The following is a 21,726-nucleotide window of genomic DNA, read 5'->3' as shown; positions in this document are numbered from 1 at the left end:
ATGATTAGCTTTATTTGCAAGTTTTATGGTTAACAGACATAATTATTTTAAGGTATTCCACCATGATGATACTTACCCTAATGTAGGCATTGTATTTACTTCTTAAAGGACTTTCTTCAGGAGATGCCACACCTTTAATGCAAGAAAATACGCTAAGTGCATCCACACGTGCTGTGAGTGATGAAGAATCCACAGAAGTAAACGCGAACGATCAACCAGAAGCCCCAAAGCGAGTTCTTCAGTATCTGTTCTCACTTATACGAGGTGAAGTTGAGCAGTTGGATTCCAGAGCGCTCCCTCTCTGCCTTCACCAGGTACTCCATCCAACCCTCATGTCCCACCTCCCTACGGTTCTCGGACCAGGGTTTGGAATCATTGAAAATACAATTCTCTGTAATTGATTCTCACCAACCTGTCACTGGGGAGCTGAGGAGGTGACCCTGGGTCAGTGACTGGTGGGATATGTAGGATATGACTACTGGTGGCCACACATTGGCCTTGTTCAGATAATCACTGACTTCCTTTATGTAGTGAATAAGCTATGTATGAGTTAGTCAGTGTAGCAAGCGCTTAGTAAGTACCACCGAGATGCCAAAAAGTCTGCTAGACACTGGGGAAACAAAGATTACTTAACAACATCCTTCAGGGAGTTGCTGTAGAGTAGGAGAAACACTTGCAGAGATAAATAATGGGAGAAATCTGTACTAAGTGTAGACAGATGCTTCAGGTTCAACAGAAGCACAAAATGCATGATTAACTTTGTTCTGTGGGCATCAGGGGAAAAGAAGATGATTCTTGAGCTGGGTTTTGTGGAGTATGTAGGCGCTCACTAGATGAACAGCGTGAGCTGGTGCAGGAAGAGAGCTCAGCCCCTGCAAAGGCATGGCTGACATGGTGTTGGAGATTAAGATGGAGAAGAGGTGGGAATGGACATTGGATGGCTGGGGGCAGTGATCACGGCCTTCCTCATAGAGACTGGGCGTTTTTAATGGTGGGAGTGCCAAATTGAATGTGAATTTTAGAAAAAAACAACTCTGCTGATGACTGGGAGGGTAAATGAGGAGATGGAGAGCCTGGACACTGGGAGGCCTTCTGGACAGTGGGAAGGAAGCTTTTTTTTACACAAGAGCTAATTCAGAAAAATAAGATATGTATGAACTGCATTTAATTTTTCCTTTAAAATGAAAATAATGAAATAATGGAGAAACTGAGGCTCCCTCACCAAGCAAGTTCCTGACAGTTCTGGGGCCAGAATGTGTTTATTCCACTCAATGCATCTGTTTTTGGAATATCATGGGAGAAATTTGAATATAGGCAGTATATTAAATAATCTTATTGCCCTAATTCCTTGAGACTGGTAATACAATTATAGGTTTTAGAGGACAGTACCCTTGTTCTTGAGAGATACATGACCACATATTTGGGAGGGAAGTGACATAGTACCTGTATTATGGTATTTTCACTTATCATTACTTATGATGCTTCAGTAGGAAAAAGTATATAAGAGCGGAAGAGACAGAGAGAAAGCAAATTTGGCTGTCAACAATTGACAGATCTAGGTGAAAGGTAAATGGCTGTTGATTTTACTCTTCTTTGAACTCTTCTGTAGAATTTCGATAAAAAGTTGAGGAAAAGGACATTTGAAGTAAAGATGGAAATAGCAAATGTAGTCAAATCTTTTCAAGGAGTTTATGTCACTGGGCTGTTGTTGCATGAAAGGCAAGAAGAATGCTCTTTTCTACTGGTGTACGATCCTGCACCCGAAGCAGTTCTAGTAGATCTGGACCAGGCCTGAAGATGATTAACATTTTTTTAAGTTTATTTATTTATTTATTTTACTTTTTATAACTTCTACACCCCACGTGGGGCTCGAACTCACAACTCTGAGATCAAGAGTCGTGTGATCTTCCAGCGAGCCAGCCAGGCCCCTTATTTAATTTTTTTTATGTCTCAAAGTAAAAATTCTCCCCGCCCTCCCCACCCCCCAGGAACATACCAGTTTGCTGAGTCCTGTAGGTCATGCTTCTTAAATATCTTCCCCGGGCGGAGGGGCTTAGAGAGCATGGTGGGGGTTTAAAAGTGGGGCTTTGGGCTCCACTGCTAACAGTCTGAGTGGCTTTCAGTTTGTTTGGTGAAGTGGTGCAAGACCAAACGGAATAATACGTATAAAAGCACTCAGTATAGTGCTTGATACGCAGTAAGATCCAAATAAATAGTATGCAGCAGGACCGCACCCTCACTGTCACTAATTCAAGGACTGCAAGTAATTCTCAGGCGGTCTGTGGCATCACCCGTAAATATATGCGCATGTGTTTCCCAACACCATGGATTACCCACCCCCCCCCCCACATTACCGGCAATGCTGGGATTACCCACAGGAAGTGAGATGCTGATATCAGAGTATTGTCCCACGGACAGCCTGTGGTTACGTTTCCCTCACGTTGTGCCACAAACCTAGCTAGTTCTCCCCTAATCCAGGCTCCCATGAAGGACCACACATTGCATTCTGTCATCAGGATTCTTTAGTCTTCTGTAATCTGAAACAGTCCCCTGCCTTTTTTGTTTTTTTGACTTACGTTGACACTTATGAAGAGCCCAAGAATTCTTGTAGAGTGCCCCATAATTAGGATTTGTCTGGTTGTTCCTGCATGACTTGATTCAATCTGAAACACTTTGGGCAAGGATTCTGCTTTGGTAACGTTCTACACACGATTGTCTCTTGAACCCACTCCAGTCTGGCTTTTGTCCCCACACTCCATCAAATTAAATTCTGAAGGTTGTAAGAGGACTCCACGTCACATGTTTGTGCAAATCCAGTGGTCAGTGCTCCATTTCCGTCCTGCTGGGGGTGTGAGAAGCTTCGACAAGTTGAACACGTAGTCCATTTTGAAGCATTTTCTTTATTTGCCTTTGGGACCCTCCCTTCTTGGCGTTCATGCCTTGCCTCACTAGCCATGCTCTCTCTGGCTCGTTTGCTGAATCCTTCATATTTTACTAATTTTTTAAAAGTTTTTTTCATTTGTTTGAGAGAGAGCCAGAGAGAGAGAGCACAGCAGGGGGAGCAGCAGAGAGAGGGGGAGAACCAGGCTCCCTACTGAGTAGGGAGCCTAACAGGGGGCTTGATCCCAAGACCCTAAGATCATGACCTGAGCCAAAGGCAGACGCTTAACTGACTGAACCAGGTGCCCCATAAATTTTACTAATTTTTACACATCGGAGCACTTCAGTATGCTGTTCTGAACTCCAGGCTTCAATATCCAGCCTCCTGAGGTGTCTAAAGAGCACTTCAAACTTACGATGTCCAAAATCAAACTTTGGTTTTTCTCCCAAATCTTCTGCATCCCTACTCTTTTCCCTTTTGTTAAACAGCAGCTCCATCCTCTTAGTGGCTGAACCCAAATGCTTCAAAGTCGTCTTTTATTTTCTCCACCCCCCCCCATCCAGTTCCGGTGAGTACACGCTGCAGATCTATTCCCACATACACCCGCAATCTGACCCCTTCTTCCCTCCTTCATTGCCTCCACCCCCGGTGCAGGACTCAGACCTCACCTGGATTCTTGCAATGAACTCGTCACTTTAGAAACCCCCCTGACTCTCCCTCTCCCTTTTTATCTTTGTCCTCTACACAGCAGTCATCATGACCCAGGGAAAATGTAAGTCAGATCCTGTCCGTCCTCTGCTCAGAGCCCTCTGGTGGCTTCTCTTGTCATTCAGAGTTAAAGCTAAAATCCTTACAGGGCCTACAAGACCCTGCCCAATCCATGCTGTTACCTCCTAGACCTTAATTCAGAAAACGCTCCCTCTTAGTCACTGCTTCCCAGGTCCACTTGCCTCCTGGCAGCTCCTCAGATATACAAGGATGCTCGTACCTCAGGGCCTTTGCTCATCTCCTTTCTACCCTTTCTGAGGAAGCTGCTAGAGGCTGCACCAAAATGAAGAGGTAAACCTGGGAGCAGGAGGGTGTGAGATATCAGAAATTGGGATGCTACCCAAGAGAGGGGTGAAGGGAGTCTGGAGGTGCAGGAATGCTCTAAGATGACAGCTCAGTACCAAGGAGAGAGTCTCCAGTTCTGTTTGGAGCAGATCAGAGTAGTCTGGGGGGAAAGTTTTATGTCATATGCCTATTTCTGTGTATTTACTGTATCTGAATGTGTTGAGGGAAGATTTAGACTCTTGGTGGCGTGGAGTTGAATGTGTGACAATTGCATGGAAAACTATGCCCCCCCCCCAGAAAAAAGTAGGGGAAAAGGAAAGGGAAAAGTAACTACAGGGAAAACAAAAGGTTTTCAGAAAAGGAAAATTAATGAGTTTACTATCTGGCTTGGCTTACAGTGAGGCACACATTAAGTGTTATCTACCCATTGCTACAATATAACTGTATGGGGTAGATGAGTGTGGGAGAGTGTGTGCGTGCTCTGTGTTTGCAGGGTTGGGGCTGGGGGAGCAAAAGGCTCAGTCCTCATCTTCTAAAAGCTAAAAATCCAGAAATGGCCAAAATAGGCATAATGTTAGGGATACACGGGTTAAAAGAAAAAGAAACCGGAAGATACCTGAGCGCTCATTCCCGAAGAATGGAGAAAAGGCCAAGAGGGCAGGGATTTGTGAACACACATCATAGGACGATTGGACTCTTTAAACCACAGGTTTGAACAATTTTAATGAAAATAAGAATTGAAAGGAGATATTGATAATTCAGGCATAAGGCAAGAAAAGCATGCTGGTTACGGTGGCAGTGGTGGCTACAGAGAGGGATGGATTGCAGTCCTCTTGAAGGAAGACTCCCTAGGACTTGGAGTGGATAGGAAAGGGAATGAGGGAAGTCCGAGATGGCCAGGAGATCCAGACCGGGCAGATGGTAGTCCATGAACAGAAATGAGGAATTGGAGAGGGACAGTCCCTTTGGGGACAGTTGTTATTTTTGAAGTGATATTCCATCAGTGAATGTGTGCTAAAGGCTTTTGGAAACATGCCTACAGTTACATCAGATATGTACTTGTATTTTTAGCTCTTGAAACTCTTGAAGATTTCATTTAAAAATTCCTGTTCTCGGTATGAGTAATCTTCGCACACTTAGTTAATATGACTGTAGGTTAGCTCTAAGTATATAACTGAAGTCATAAACTTGGAAGCTTGTCATATAGAAGTGGGAAGAAAAACATCAAGTGTGGTGCTCAGTGAGTTTGTCCTGAAACTGGTGTCAAACTTAGGCAGGAAATGGATCCACTGGGATCCTTGAAGCCAGTGTCTGTGACTATGGTCAGAAGATACACCTTCCTGCTTCCCTTTTCTGGTTCCTGGTGGTAAAGGAAGCCTAGAACCAATATAACCTGAAAACTTGAACTTTAACACTGGTGAGCTCCCAAAGTCGTGTTCACCTTACTTTCTCCCACATGGTTCTACTCTTCGTCTTGCCCTTCCAGTTCAAATTCAGACTCAAAAACCATTTTCAACACTCACTGCTGTGTGCTGGCCCCCACGCTAGATACACTCTCCCTCACTTAATCCTGACAGCAGCCTAGCAGCCTTGTCTCGGACAGTCCCAGGTATTACTGTCCCTGTTGCACAGGCAAGGAAGCTGAGACTTGAGACAGAAAATGACATGTCCAAGGTCACATGGCTAGCAGTGGCAAAGTTTGGATCAGAATGCAATCCGCTGTTCACCTCCACACCGCACGTTCTTTCTGCTCCACCAGGCTACTTCCCAGATTTAGACATATGGGACGTCAAAGAAAACCCTGTCTGCTCTTGCCCTGCTAGACTGGCCAGGGGCGGGTTTCTACAGGGGAAGTGGCTTGTGTATTTTTCCCCAGTTGCCCTTTCACCTGGAAATGCCTGTTACTTTTGAGGCTTTGGGTCTCGTGACCCTACCTTTATAGTTGCTTTTATAGTATTGGAACCATCACAGAAATCTGAAATCTAATTGAAATGCATATTTCCATAGTGCCAGAAAGTCTGGTTTATAAGAATATGAAGCTTGTTATAAATGACTGTGTGCCAGTTGTGCACAAATGCAAAAAGGCAACGAGAATGGCTTTGAAGAGCCAGAAATTCAATCTTAATGGGCAACCCGAAACTGTATTCGATGTGACGTATAGTAGAGAAATTTGATCTCATGCCATAGATTTTTCACTGGATGTTGATAAATGAAACGTTAGTGGTTTCTATTAGGTATAGCCCAGTGCTGTGCTGGAGCTCGCTACTGCTAGCTCGTGAGAACCATATCTGGCGACGTCCATCATGCCGGTAGCTTGAAATTGGCTATGATGGAACCATTGACAACACAGAAATGAGCGACCACTACAAGTCAGGGCTCTCCCCAGTACTGGAGAGCCGGGGGTCAGGGGTGTGTCAGCACGCTACTGGTCGTAGTATATGGAATTCTGGTTTTGTAAGTAAGACAGTGGTTAAATAGTGACAATTTGATATGGTTCCAGTTAGTATCGTCATACTGTTAGATGGATGAGCTGACAAAAGACAAGCAGAATCTTGAAAATCAGTTTATCCTTTGCAAAGTCCTCAGAAAAGAAAGTAAGTTATGGACTCAGCTTTAGGTTAAATTAAAACTTTACAAAGAGGTGATTGAGTCCACTTATATATTTTGCTCATAGAAAAATGTTAGCATTATAATATAAATTTTAAGCTAGGCAAATATTTTCGTTTAAAAGTATACTGTTTCCATGGTGGAATTTCAGAAAAAACATTCTTTTTTTTTTTTTTTTGTAATTTAAATTCAGTTAATTTTTTAAAAAGATTTTATTTATTTATTTGACAGAGAGAGGCAGCAAGAGAGGGAACACAAGCAGGGGGAGTCGAGAGGGAGAAGCAGGCTTCCCGCTGAGCAGGGAGCCCGATGCGGGGCTCAGTCCCAGAATGCTGGGATCATGACCTGAGCTGAAGGCAGACGTGTAATGACTGAGCCACCCAGGTGCCCCTAAATTCAGTTAATTAACATACAGTGTATTATTAGTTTCAGAGGTAGAGTTCAGTGATTCATCGATTGTATAAAATACTCAGTGTTCATTCCATCCTGTACCCTCCTTAATGCCCATCACCCAGTTACCCCATCCCCCCATCCACCTCCCCTCCTGCAACAGTTTATTTCCCATGATTAAGAGTCTTTTATGAAAAACCATTCGTTTTTCTTCCTAGATTATAGTTTGACAAGTAGTATATTGCTCTTTGCATCGGCACCTTGCTGGGAAATGGAGGTGTAGGGATCTATAGCTGGAATACCTTTCTTACTATAGACTTAGTAAGAATGAAACTGTTTTAAAAGTGTGAATATGTGTATGAAATATTCTAAATATGACAAGTCAGTTTATGCAAGTATTTCTCAATTAATCCTTTCAGTTTTACTGCTGTTCTATTTACAAACACTGTATTTAAATAAAGATATAAGTAAAAGATCCCAAAATGTTCAGAATCAAAGAATTTTTCTATTTATTTATTTATTTATTTATTTATTTTAAAGATTTTATTTATTTGACAGAGAGAGAGCAGCGAGAGAGGGAACACAAGCAGGGGGAGTGGGAGAGGGAGAAGCAGTCTCCCTGCTGAGCAGGGAACCCGATGCAGGGCTCGATCCCAGGACCCTGACTGAGATCATGACCTGAGCCAAAGGCAGACGCCCAACTACTGAGCCACCCAGGTGCCCCAAATTTTTCAATTTAAATATGCTTTAGAATGAATCTGGTAACTGATAAGTCTCGACTGGGACCAGATCCTGAATCTTTGGACCTCTCCCCCGCCTCCATCCAATGCCCTTTATCCTGTATGGCACCTTGTAGGTATTCCAAGCGTCGTTGCTCAACTCTTAGCACTTGGCCCTGCATTTTCTGAAATATCGAAAGAGAACCAAAAGTCAGTGTCCCATGAGGTACTTGGTGAAATGCGAATGAGTCGCATGTGACTTGACACGTTTTAACTTTTTGATTTACAATACAGAGTCACTCTTTCACCCATGTTACACTGTTATAAGCCCCTGTAGTATTTTCCTCATTCTCTAGAGTTCTTACTTCTAAACTCTAATGAATCGGTGAAGTTGGCTTTGATTTGAAATAGAATAGGGCGAGAGGGGTTGTCATAAAGACCAAAGAATGTCTCCGTTTGCTTGCGATCAGTGACTTCAGAAATATGTCCTGTGCCTACAGTCAGATTTCTTCTCAACTGGTGAGTGTAGTTCAGAGTTTTCTTAGTCTGATATCAAAGACTTGGAGAAGGTTGAGGTCTTGATTTGTTCCAAATTTGCCTTTTCATCCAAATGTTAATTTAATTACCTGTCTTTTTTTGTTTTTTAACAGATAGCAGAGTCCTATTTCCAGGAGGAGGACTGTATCCTTAATTACAGGAAGAAATTCATAGGACTCATGGAGAACTGCCCATTTTTTGAAGTTGAGATTTACAAACTATAGATAAATAGATAGATAGAGATACAGATGTATAGAGATACATATCTGTTGTTTTCTATGGGTTTTAACAGCTGTGTTTACCCATGTAACCCCATCAGAAAGCAAGGTGTAGGGAATTTCTGCAACTCCAGAAAATTCTCTAGAACTACCCAAATTTGGCCTTCCATGAAGAAGCCCCAATTTTACCATAATGTAAATATTTGTATGTTTGGGGGGGCAGGAAAAAAGCTACATCGCTGAAAAATAGAATTTAAAAATCCATTGGGTTTTCTTTCTTTTGAATTAAAACAGATACAAGTCAAGTGACATTCATATGGTACAGCCTGTGGCGTGTTACACGTAGGAACTCTCGTGACCGTCTTATTCTAGCTTTCGCCTGCAAAAGGAAGACTGAATTCTTCCCTCGTAATAAACAGAACAGTGCTGTCATGTGAGAATGCATCTTAGCTTTTATACAGGAAACATTTCTTTCCTCAGTTTTCTAATTGTCCTTTGTAAAAATCGCTTCTCTTTTCCAGGGATGGCCCAATATAGACTCTCTAGAAAGAGTGTGCCCTAACCATCTGTGTTTCTCCATTTGTGTGATTTCGACTCCGTCCTCACCTTGTTGACCTTGTTCCCCATCTCCAAGCAGGTTGAGGGAAACACAATTACTATCCTGAACCCTAGCAAATCGACTCTGATAACCACCTCAGACAATGGCAGCTCATGACTAAGCGCGCGGCAGATCTAATTCTGGTGGATGGGAAGCTAGAACTCTTTTTTTTTTTTTTTAAGATTTTATTTTTTATTTATTCGACAGAGACAGCCAGCGAGAGAGGGAACACAAGCAGGAGGAGTGGGAGAGGAAGAAGCAGGCTCATAGCGGAGGAGCCTGATATGGGGCTCGATCCCACAACGCCGGGATCACGCCCTGAGCCGAAGGCAGACGCTCAACCGCTGTGCCACCCAGGCGCCCCTAGAACTCTTCTTGTAACCAAATAATGAGCACAATGTAGTGGAGTGCAGACCAGCGTCCACATTTGCGGGGGAGGGGGGGGTTCATAGTGTGCACACCCATGGGCCTCAGAATCAGAGCTTCTGGAGATCAGACCCAGAAATGTGCATTTTAGCAAGCTTTTCAGATCACTTTTATGTTCAGTAAAGTTTGGGGAACTTTGGTATACTTTACGTCATGGGCAGAGGAAAATGGAATTGCCCCCACTTCTCCCTGGCCTAGTTTATGATCCTCAGCATATTTTGAAGACTACAGATGAGAGAGAGAGCTGAACGTCCAAGCAATCATGGGAAGGGCAAAAAGCTAACCAGCATTTTTTTCTCTTCCCCTCTTTCTGGGTCAACATTTAGAACATGGCCCAAAGGAAGGTGGACAGTTGGACAATTGGCCACGACCTCATATGATGCTGAATGTGTGATACAGATGGAGAAGGCAGAAGTTTAGAGGAAAATGTACCAAAGAGTGGAAACGCGTAATTACGAAAATCACTCTGGCCAGTTAATTAAATTTTTACAAAAGATCCGTATAATGTTGTGCTCTGTCCTTGTTTTGGCTTGCAAGCCTTTGGTCTTATGGGGGAAAAGCATTCAGTGAGAAATAAAGAGTCAAGGTGAGTCAAAATCAGGAACATGCACGTGACTAGAGGGTAATGTAGTTGTTGGACAGAAAGTGATTTAAGGGGCGCCTGGGTGGCACAGCGGTTAAGCGTCTGCCTTCGGCTCAGGGCGTGATCCCGGTGTTGTGGAATCGGGCCCCACATCAGGCTCCTCCGCTATGAGGCTATGAGCCTGCTTCTTCCTCTCCCACTCCCCCTGCTTGTGTTCCCTCTCTCGCTGGCTGTCTCTATGTCTGTCAAATAAATGGGTGAAATCTTTAAAAAAAAAAAAGTGATTCAAGTAGAGGGAAAAAAATGGGAAACATTTAGATTCCAGGATTCCTCTTTCCAATTAAATTACTTTTAATTGATTCTGCTAGAGATACACTGGCAAGCAGGCATTCCTTAAGCATTGAAACCCTCTTTTAGTTTCTGTTTGCGGCTAGAACGGAACCCGAGCAGCTGTGGCATCACGTGCTACGTTAAAACTTACCTACTCCAAACCAAGAAACCTTAATTTAAAAATATTTAGAGTCCTCTCATTTTTTTGGTAAGCTCCAAATATTCCCAGTTTCGAGAGGATATTCTTCAAATGTGAGGTTAAATGTAAAGAGTCTGGATTTCTATTTTCCTCAATTTTTCTATTCAGATGAGAAAGCAATGAAATTCATTCAGCTTGAACGACTGTATCATGAGAAATTGCTTGCAAATCTCTCTGCCATTCAAGAAGAGTGGGGTAAGTACAGACTCACATAGGATATGCAATTATCAGTAACCTAACACATTCCTATCTAGAAATTTAACATATTTGACCTGGTTTTTGTAAGTCAGGAAATAGATGGTTTCTCCAGTTAAGTTAATGTTGCAAAGAAAGTAGCAATTTTAACCATGAGTCTGTCATTGTGAGAAAATTTCTGTCTGTATTTTGCTCTTCGTATCAATGCCAAGAAAAGAACACTTACAACTGTTTGCATTTCTTCCGATCCCTTGGCATGCCCTACTGGCTAATTTAGTCTCTGGGATAATATTTACTCATACTGAAAAGTAATCACTTAGCTTTTTCTAACTGTGTTAACTTGGGTTGTATGAGAAGATAATTTTGCATGGGGATCTTGACCGGTGGTGCCAGTTAAGTACTTTTGCCCCCCCCAAATATGTTATGTAATAGCCAGTAACTAACAGATATTTTAAATTTAGAAACAAAATGGAAAACTGTACAACCACATACAGTTACATCTCTAAGGAATTCAGAAAAAGGATTTAATGGTGAAGATTTTGAACGGCTTACTAAGTTTTGCACAACACACCAAGAGTAAGTACATCAGTACTTGTGTGGAATAAGTTGGGGTAGGGTATTGAGGAAGCATTGTAGCACTGAATATTTGAAATTCATGATCCATTTTTTGTTAATGTTTTCAGCTGGAGAAATTAAAACAAAATGATTAGCTTTTATCTGATTAGCTTTTATCATAGTTTCTGAGAACTCAGTAAAAGTTCAACTTTATGTAAGTTCAAAGCACCTTCTAATCAGAAATTTTTAAATGTAAGTTTTAATTTTGATCTCTTTTTGGTTAAGAGATTAGGTGATGGAAATGGAAAAGAGTTGTGTATTAGGACTTTTTATTGTAGTTGTTTGCCAGTGTCTGTATGTTGTAGTAAAAACCCATCTGTAAGATTTGTCTAATGGTGGAAAGCAGAAACAGTACAATATTTAACCAAAATACTGCAGAAGGAAAGCTACATTTACCAGATATTTTTTTTACATTTACCAGATAATTTTAAATTGCTTGATTTGTATCAAAGATTGGGATTTTTAAAACTAAATCATAGTGATAATAAAGCACTTAAATATATTTTTTGAATTCATTATTCTAAGACTCAGAATTCTGAAGGTGAGGGGACATGATAGTGTTTAAACTAGTGATATTTAAACTAGATTTCTGGCATGTACGACATGAATCCTCCAGACAGACGCTGCAAGATTCCATCCTGTGGATAACTTGTTCTTCTTTTCCACCGGAATCACAAAGAGTAAACTAAAGCTCTACTTGTCAGTAATGAAACAGACCCAAGTAATTGTTGTTTAGCTCACGGAGTGGAGAGTTAGAGTCTGATTTTTTTGGAGACCAGCCTTTGAAGAATCTTTGTAGATTCAGGAATGATGTTTGTTCACCTCTCAGGATGACAGTTTTCTGCTGTTGATTTGAACCTTGGAAACAGTGTTTTTAGGGACTCTGCATTATAACCTAATTTCTTAGCATGTTAAATAGATTAACTTTCAACTTCATAGAGTTGTAAAATAATGGAATCTTTTACGACAAAGGAGATTGTGTTCTTTCAAAATACTCGGTATAGACACTTTCCCTGCCTTTCCCATGGAATTAATCATTTTTTAATGTATTGCAGATGTTTTAATTATTTGAAAACAAATATGTATTTAATGTAATATTGGTATGGCGTTTTATGCTTCAAATTTGGATAATCTCCCCCGCAAATTATTACTCCTAAATTTATTTCTATAAAAATTAATTTTTAACTCTATATACATTAAAGCACAGAAGCTCAGTGAAGGTTTTATATACACATATATGTCTATGTAACTACCTCTCTGACCAAGACACAGAACAGCCCAGCCCCTCAGCATGCTCCCCCATGCCTGTGCCAAGTCAGCACCCACCCCCCAAAATAGCCACTGTCTAGTTCTATAACAGTATATTTGCCTCTTCTGTAATTCTTACAAACCGAATCATACCGAGTGGAGATTTCTGTGTTAACTGCTCTTGCCCCTCACTGTGCTATGTCTGTGTTCCATGTTGTTGCATGTAATGGTAATTTGCTCAGTTTTATTCCTTCTGTGGATTCACTGTAGGACTCTGTAGCAATTTATTTGTCCATGATAGGGTTAATAGACATTCAGATTGTTTCTGGTTTTTGAGTATTACAAAGAAAATGGCTATAAATATTTTTGTGCATAATTTCTCTGTGGACACATGCATTCTGTTATCTTTAATATTCCCTAAAACATAAAATATTTTAAAATTCCCTTTCTTGTTACCTGTTTCCATGGATAATGCCAATAAAATTATCTTCCGTCATAACCTATTTCAGATGATACAGATATAAACTGAAATTTTAAAAATATGTGTGTGAAATACTCTTTACATTATTAGCAAAATGTTGTGTTTTTTTCCTGGATCTCAGCATTTACAGCTTATTTGACAAGCTAAGGAGCTAACACATGAGAGAGTCGCTCTTTGAACTGTGTGAACCAGTGGTAATGTCTCAGCCCTGGAAACGTTCTGTACTAATATTAGAATCCAGAGAAGCTATATTTTATTTTTACAGCCATTTCAGTGACATTTGTTTGGAAGCATATTGCTGCTGTAGTTTTTTAAAAATCTTTTTTTCTCTTTTTTTCTACAGTCCTCTTTTATCCAAACGTAAGGTAAGAGACTGTCTCCTCGAAAATATTTGTGGGAAAAAATCTTAGGAGTCATATGTCTATTGTATGGACTGCTTTAGGAAATAATGAAACCTTTTTCAAAGTATTTTCAGTTTTCTAACTTAACGCAACAGTTTCCCCCAAAGTGTTGTTTTTGTTTTGTTTTGTTTTTCAACTTTTTAGATAGCAGCTGTAGAAAAGCCTCTGGGAAGGAAATGCTTTACGCAGTTAATAGTTTCTGAGGACCCAAAGGAAAGAGGAGCCACAGCCAAAGAACCAGGTATGTTTTTACATTAGAGACGGACATAAGAGACACCTGCTTCTTAACTTTTACAAGTGTTACAAGGACTGTTTGTGCATTTACATTTTTTTGCATATACCTTTCGTACCAAATTTGCGAAGCGAGATTCTTTTTATATTGTGTAACCCTATTTTTAGAAAACTAGTAGTAGGAATTATAACATCTAAATTCTTATAAAAACATAAAGTTATTTCCATGTTTTCAGTAGATAGTTGTATCTATCTAACAGAATATGACAAAATTGTATAAAAGTGCTCTGAAACAGAGTTGGTTTTGGTGTATGTTCAGATACCCCTTTCTGTTTAAAAACCAACAACTATTATACAGACTTGACCAGAAATTTGTGCTGTAAATGTAGATATTTAAGAGCTCAGTTTCTTGGTAATTTATCTATGACAATTTATTCTCTTCCCCTTTTTTGTTAACTAACTTATGGTGTACTTTAATTTGCATGTATACATTTCTAAAGCATTTATAATATATTTTATGCCACTTCTGTGTCTTATGCCAAAAGTTCAAAGATTTTTAGAAACTCTTTCTTACAGTACTAATGTGTGTTTGTTATAAAAACTTTAGAAAATAAAGATAAATAAATACATCTTAGGGTGTTTGTTTTTCCTGATGTATGATTTGTATTCTGAGGCTTCCTGTCCCTGGGCCTGAGAGCCCTCATGGTAAACACACAGCATCAGGTGTTTGGCCTGAGTTGCCCAAAGAGATAAGGTGATGGTAATGACAATGCCTTCAATTTAATCTGCCTTTTTCTGTTCACAAAGCCTTCCCCCCTTCCCCCCACTACATCTTTATCCCCTTTTCTTCTGTGGGCCAAATTTGGGATATTGCCTCAAGTCACTCCTATTATACTCTGTTCTTCCTATCTCTCCTTTTCTTTCTTTTCTTTTCTTTTCTTTCTTTTTTTATTTTAAGAAATTGGATTTTTCTCCAAATAAAATTTTATTCTATGTTTTGCATTATGAAATGCAAACTTCTCTTCCTACCTTTTACCCCTCATCTTTATTTTTAAAATGTCCTGGTAAGCTTCTGTTTTTGTTTTGTTTTGTTTTTTAGTATAGTTGATACACCATGTTACATTAGTTTCAGTGCACAACATGGCGATTGGACATGTCTATACATTATGCTGGGCTCACCAGGCAGTGCTATTATGGTACCACTGACTATGTATTCCCTGTGCTGTACTTCTGTTCTTTTGACGTCTTCATTCCCCTGTCTCCCACTCCCCTTCAGCCATTTGCGCATCCGCCCCACTCCCTCTCCTCTCCTCGGACAACCGCCAGTTCATTCTCTGTATTTATAGGTCTGATTCTGTGTTTTATCTGTTTCTTCATTTGTTTTGTTTTTTAGATTCTACATGTGGGTGATTTCCTACAGTGTTTGTCTTCCTCAGGCTGACTTATTTCACTTAGAATAATACCCTCTAGGTCCATCCATGTTGTTGCAAAAGGCAAGATTTCATTTTTTTTATGGTTGAATAATATTCCCTTGTATATATACACCACATCTTCTTTACTGTTCCTCTGTCGATGGACACGGGCTGCTTCCATATCTTGGCTGTTGTAAATAATGCTGTGATAAACACAGCAGTGCACATCTTTTCAATTAGTGTTTTCATTTTCTTTGGGTAAATGCCCAGTAGTGGAATTATTGAATCATGTGGTAAATCTCTTTTTAATTCTTTGAGGAACCTCTAGGCTATATACCGCAGGGGCTGTCTCTTCTTTTCCAGTCCTTTTTATATTGGAAATGATAGTAAAATGAGCTCTATAAAGATCTTAAAGAGGGAGAAATTCACAAAACAGCCACGCGGTTTGGGTGCGGCTGTGTCTCCAGGGCCCAGCTGACTGGTTTGACCGTGAGCGTTGGCTGCCGTGTGGCTCAGGCTCGGCACTAGCTTTCTAGCCTGGCCTCTGCTGTGAGGTGCGGGGTGCAGATGAGGAAACTGAGCTACCACGTGCAAGTCACTCGCTTGTGCTTTGATTCACAACCAGAACCTGGGTCTTCTGGTTTCTGACGGAATGCAGCATCCTTCTGCTCAGTAAGCTGTATGCATCATCAAGCCTTTCCCAATGCAGACATCTCACTGACAACCATCTTATGAGGAAGGTAAATTCTGGGGAGAGAAATCTTGCCGAGTCTGATAAAACAGTATCTTTTAAAGAAGAATGTCAACTCTCCCAGAGTTAGTTTCCTCAGATTGGTTATTTTCTGAATAGATGTGAGAAAAAGAGAAATATGAAAATAATCCTTTAAATGATTGGTATTAAGTATATTGTTCTTGTTTTACCTCATGTTCCTCATTTAACAACGTCCAACATGTAGTTCAATCTAGACTTTCCTTTCCCTGTTCTTTCTCTCCAGCTTCCTTGGTCTTAAGCTCCTTCTATATCACGTTAACTTGCCCTTTTTTTGTGTAGTGCTTAAAGACATTGTTTCTGGAGCAAGACTGGTCTGGTTTGAATCCTGTCTCCACCGTGACCTTAGGCAAGTTGCCTGACTTCTCTGGGCTTCTCTTTCCTCAGCTCCCCAATGTGGACACTAATAGAACTTACCTCATGAGAGTCTTATGAGGATTAAACTAGTCATTTCATGTTAAAAGTTCAGAACGGTACCTGGCAGGAGGGAAGAACTCAGTATATGCTGACTGCTCTTTTCTCCTCCTCCTCCTTCCCCCGCTATTGCTGCCCCTGCTAATGCTGTTCTGTTAATGTTCTCTATGTATTATTCATTACTATTTTATAATCAACCTGCCATTATAACTCTTCAAGTAATTTACACAGCATTTTGTATTTTCAGAACACCTTTATATATATTATTTCATCTCTTCCTCTTAACAACCAATGTAAATTACGCTGAATCATTTTTAAGAAACTCCAGGAAGTGACTTTTCCAGGAATAGAATTCATTAGAACTCAAAGCCAGACGCTAGTTTTCTGACCTTGAAGTCCATGTGTTTTTATTAACTTATATTTTTCTTAATTTTTATCAGGTAATATTTTATATGTAAAATATAATATATGTTACATAAAACATTATAACAAATGATAACAAAATGAAGACCTGTAAGCCTAATACCCAACTACAGACCAAATTCCTGTCAGTTCTGTTACAACTATCTTTGTGTTCCTGTCTTCCATCTCCTGCTTTCACCCCACCCCTGAGAAAGCCATCATCTGGGTTTTATACTTCTCTTTCCCTTCCCATTTTTAATTTTTTAATTTTTAAAAAATATTTATTTATTTTGAAAGAGAAAGAATGCGTGGACACGCAAGCAGGGGAAGGGGAAGAGGGTGACAGAGAGAGAGAATCTCAAGCAGGCTCCACACTGAGCATGGAGCCCAACTCAGGGCCTTGAACTCATGACCCTGAGATCATGACCTGAGCTGAAATCAAGAGTCAGACGCTTAACCAGCTAAACCACCCAGGCACACCTCCCTTCCCATTCTTAATCAACTTTATTGAGGGACAATTTCCATGCAATGAAATATACCCATTTTAAGTGTATAATCTGAGAAATTTTGACAACCGTATACACTCACGTAACTGCTACTCCAGTTGAGATGTAGCACATCTTCATCATGCCAAAATCTTCCTCCCAATTCTCTTTGTAATCAGTCTGTCCCACCTCCAGGCCCAGGCAACCCAGTGCTTCCTCTTACTATTGGTGAGCTTTCTCTGCTTTGGAATTGAACATAAATAGAATTTCTCAGTGTACTGTTTTTCAGAGTCACCCAGTGTTACATATGTGATTAGTTCATTCCTTTTCATTGCAGAGGGGTATTCCACTCTTCGACTATACCACAACTTGTTTATCTGTTCACCTGCTGATAGACATTGGGTTGTTTCCAGGTTGGGGATATCATGAATAAAACTTCTAATTTGAAAAAAAAGTGTTTAAAAGATTTTATTTATTTGTTTATTTGACAGAGAGAGGGAACATGAGTGGGGGAGGGGATGACTAGAACTTCTGGGAAGTCTTTCTGTGGATCTGTGTTTTCATTTCTCTTGTTTAAAGAGTTGAGGGTGGAATTGCTGGTCATAGGGAAGAAACCGTCAGGCTGTTCTCCATATAGTTGTACAGTTTTATACCCACAAACAGTGTGTGAAGATTCCCATTGCTCCACATCTTTGCTGGCATTTACTGTTGTCAGCCTTTTTTATTTTGGTCATTTCAGGGGACATGAATATCATTGTGGTTTTAACTTGCTTTTCCCTGATGACTGGGTATGAACATTTTTAGTTTTGAATTCGCCTCTGTAGAAGCTGTATGTTATCAACATTTCATACTTAAAGTATTTTTTTTTCAGTGTACCATGAAGATTTCTTCTTCAGTCCTGATACCACTCCAGTGTTTGTGCTTAATGTTAATGAGATATTCAGAAAGTATAAGACGTGTTCATTGAGGAATGATTTAGTCTTACATCATGAATTGTGTGGGGAATTTTACCGTAACAAGAACTCATGCGAGGGGCGCCTTGCTGGCTCAGTTGGAGGAGCACATGACTCTTGATCTCTGGGTTGTGACTTCGAGCCCCGTGTTGAGTGTAGAGATTACTAAAAATAAATAAATATAACTTTAAAAAGAGAGAGAACTCATGGGGGAATGGGAGTTGAAAGAGTAACTCAGAGACGGACATTTCTGTAGATTATGTGGTAGAACTTAGGTGAAGCCTAACTGCTCCTGTGAGAACTCCCTCTCTAACTCAGTTGTGTAGTAAGCATCTGTCATGCACTCAGCCATTACTCCATTTATTCATCAGAGTAGAGTTTTTGTTAGTAGGTGTTAAGTGACTACAGTAGGGAGTAACAGACTCACTCACTAGATCTCTGGGTTCAGGGAGCACTGATTAACAGAAATTTGTCCTAATAGTAACAGAAACATTAACAATATTAAGTTTTATACTCGAATGCATACTTTTCAAAAATTCAGAAAATATTTTTGATTAATCAGAACGGATCAAACATTTACCTTCATTTTTTCTTAGAACACCACTGAAATGTCAGAAAGGTATTCTTTTTTTATGGGTTTTATTTGTTTTTAAAGATTTTATTTATGAGAGAGAGAGTGCGTGCGTACTGCGGGGGGAGGGGCAGAGGGAGAAGCAGTCTCCCTGACAAGCAGGGAGTCCGATGTGGGGCTTGATCCCAGGACCCTGAGATTATGACCTGAGCCGAAGGCAGGCCCTTAACTGACTGAGCCACCAAGACGCCCCCAGAAATGCATCCTTAAAGGCAGAAACCCACAGCCACAGAATCAGTGAGGAGGCAGCAGCAAATCCAACATCCAGAAAGTTCCGGAGTCTGGAAAGCAGGTGGATGGGTGGCAACCGGCTTATTGCACCAGAGAAAGTAGAAAGCTAAGTGTCTACAGGAACAATGTTGAGTCCCACCTGTAAAGGTTTGGGAATGGGAAGCGTGGAGGTACCTCTAACGTCAAGCTTTCATGGTTGGACTGGCAACAGGAGGTTGGGCCGAACGACTACACGAGAAACACTTAGATGTTTAAAAACCCTTTCTGCCCAGCGGGAGGCTGACACTTACTCCGTAGAGCACCTGAGCTAGAGGAAATGTGGACATGGATCAGGCACAACTCAAGGAAAGGATATTATATAGAAAATGAGCATTGAGTGAAAATCTTACCACCGGAATGGCGAGAGCCTGAGCCTGCTTTCTGCAGCTCGCATCTAGAACTGTGGCAGCTGGTCTCTTTCTTCCTCTCTGGGAAACTGGCTATTCGTCCGGGAGATAAAACCTCCAGATACTCATGTTAAAGGCCTCCCAGCACATGGCCCAGGCCCTCTTCATCCCACGCTGAGGACTGACCAGTCTTGGAGAAGACTTGCCTTTCCCCACAGAGCTGCTTGCTGCCTCATTTAAGAACGCGTCAGATAGGAAAGATGGAAACCAGACCAGTCAGTCAAACCAAAGGAGCTCAAAGGAAATAAAATGGAGAGAACAGATGAAAACTTTAAAAAAATGAACAGTGTCACAGGTTAGAGAGAATATTGTATATATGAAAATAAGAAAAAAGAGCTGCTTTATTTTTTATTATTTTTAAATATTTTATTTATTTATTTGACAGAGAGAGAGAGAGAGCACAAGCAGGGGGAGGGGCAGAGGCAGAGGGAGAAGCAGACTCCCTGCTGAGCAGAGAGCCTGGCGTGAGACTCAATCCTGGGACCCTGGAATCCTGACCTGAGCCTAAGGCAGATGCTTAACCGACTGAGCCACTCACGCATTCCAGAGCTGTTTTAAAAAAGAAAAACATTCAGAGAAAGAAAATGTTCTTAGAAGATAAAAGGTGTAATGGCCACAATAAAAAAATTAATTATGGGGTGCCTGGGTGGCTCAGTCAGCTGAGCGTCTGACTCTTGATTTAGGCTCAAGTCATGATCTCAGGGTCATGAGATAGAGTCCCAAGTCAGGCTCCGTGCTGAGCATGAAACCTGCTTAAGATTTTCTCTCTCCCTTGGCCCTTCCACCCCTCACTCCGTTCTCTCTCTCTCTCAAAAAAAAAAAAAAAGTAAAATTAAAAAATTAATTAGAAGAGTCAAGGGTAAAATTGAGGCAGCATCCCAGAAAGTTAATCCAAAGGCAAAGAGAGGAGCAGTGTGGCAGAAGAGGTAGAGATGATCCGTCCATGAGGCCCAAATCCGAAGACGAGCATTCTGAAGGGAGGAGACAGAAAGCAACAGGCACAAATGATTAGGGAAGTAATACAAGAAAATTCCCAGAATTGAAGGTCATGGGTGTCCAGGTTGAAAGTCCCACCAAGTACCCAACACAAAGAATGAGAAACCTGACGAAGCTTCAGGACACCAGATAGAAAGAAAATCTAAATCCTCCAGGAAGCAAATGTAGGTGATGGGGATTGATTTTCGGATTGGTTGAGAGACTCTAAGCCCTACCGGAAGCAGGACACGGTACAGCAGTGCCTTCGAAGCTGTGAGAGGATGTTATCTCCAACATGGAAAACGACCCAACCAAAGTTTTAGTCAGGTGAAGGAAAAGACTTTCAGATCTGAACAATCTTAAGTTTACATTCCATGTACCTTAAAAAAAAAAAAAAAAATCCGAAAGAGAATAAACAAAGAGGAAGACCTGGGATTCAGAAACAATGTTCCCAACACAGAACCAGAGGGAATTCCAGGGATCACAGGAAGGGAATTCCAGGACAAGGCCTGTGTAGCCCGCCTATAGAGCAGCTCCGCTTAGGGGTGCAAGAAGGGTATGTTGTTTGTGTTTTTTTCAAGATTTTTAAAAAATTTTTAAAGTAATCTCTACACCCACCATGGGGCACAAACTCACAACCCTGCGATCAGGGGTCACATGCTTCCCTAAGTGAGCCAGCCGGGCGCCCCAAGAAGGATGTTTTCAAACTGTTAGGGTATCTGTTGGTACATATGCTATAGTTGTATATTTGTCAGAGTTTGGAGATACATAGGCAAGGATTTTTTTAAAAAATATTTATTAGAGAGTGAGAGATCACGAGCAGGGGGAAGGGCAGAGGGAGAAGCAGACTCCCCACTGAGCAGGGAGCCCAACTTGGGACTCGATTCGAGGACCCTGAGATCATGACCTGAGCCGAAGGCAGATGCTTAACTGACTGAACCACCCAGGCGCCCTAGCAAGGATTTTTTTTTTTTAATGAAGGAATGAGACAGTTAACAGCATGCAAAGTAAAGTGGAAATGAGAAAGGAAAATGTATCCTAGTACACCGTGTGGGTCAGTTATGAATAAAATTTCAAAGCCATAGCAGGGTAAGCGTGAATATTGGTTTACCCCAGAATTGTGTTGTATTGCAGTAGGAGGCTAGAGGAAGGGAAATAATATATCATTGGGGGAAAGGAATAGAAAGAACTGAGAGAACTAATCCTCTTCTTCCACAGCAGGTAGTCTTTAAAACTGAAAAATCCAGAAAAATAACAGTATAAATCTTATCTTCAATGGAGAGTAAATATGAAAGG

At 40.8% G+C, this 21,726-nt stretch overlaps 1 protein-coding gene across 3 annotated transcripts in view; it reads left to right on the top strand.

Annotated features, from left to right (window-relative positions):
- CNST (consortin, connexin sorting protein) overlaps positions 1-21,726 on the top strand; it is a 112,414-nt gene that overhangs the window by 72,495 nt on the left and 18,193 nt on the right. For all 3 annotated transcript variants that reach the window (XM_045796311.2, XM_045796324.2, XM_087859545.1), the window contains exons 3-8: positions 109-314; positions 8,301-8,331; positions 10,650-10,736; positions 11,198-11,312; positions 13,424-13,445; positions 13,626-13,722. In XM_045796311.2, the coding sequence (XP_045652267.1) occupies positions 109-314; positions 8,301-8,331; positions 10,650-10,736; positions 11,198-11,312; positions 13,424-13,445; positions 13,626-13,722 (558 nt within the window). The remainder of the gene's footprint in view (positions 1-108; positions 315-8,300; positions 8,332-10,649; positions 10,737-11,197; positions 11,313-13,423; positions 13,446-13,625; positions 13,723-21,726) is intronic.

This window comes from Ursus americanus, chromosome 2 (genome assembly GCF_024610735.1).
Source record: "Ursus americanus isolate L20-20 chromosome 2, mUrsAme1.1.p, whole genome shotgun sequence".
Classification (NCBI taxonomy): domain Eukaryota; kingdom Metazoa; phylum Chordata; class Mammalia; order Carnivora; family Ursidae; genus Ursus; species Ursus americanus.
Note: the sequence above shows the minus strand (reverse complement) of the source record. Positions and strands in the feature narration are given on the sequence as shown.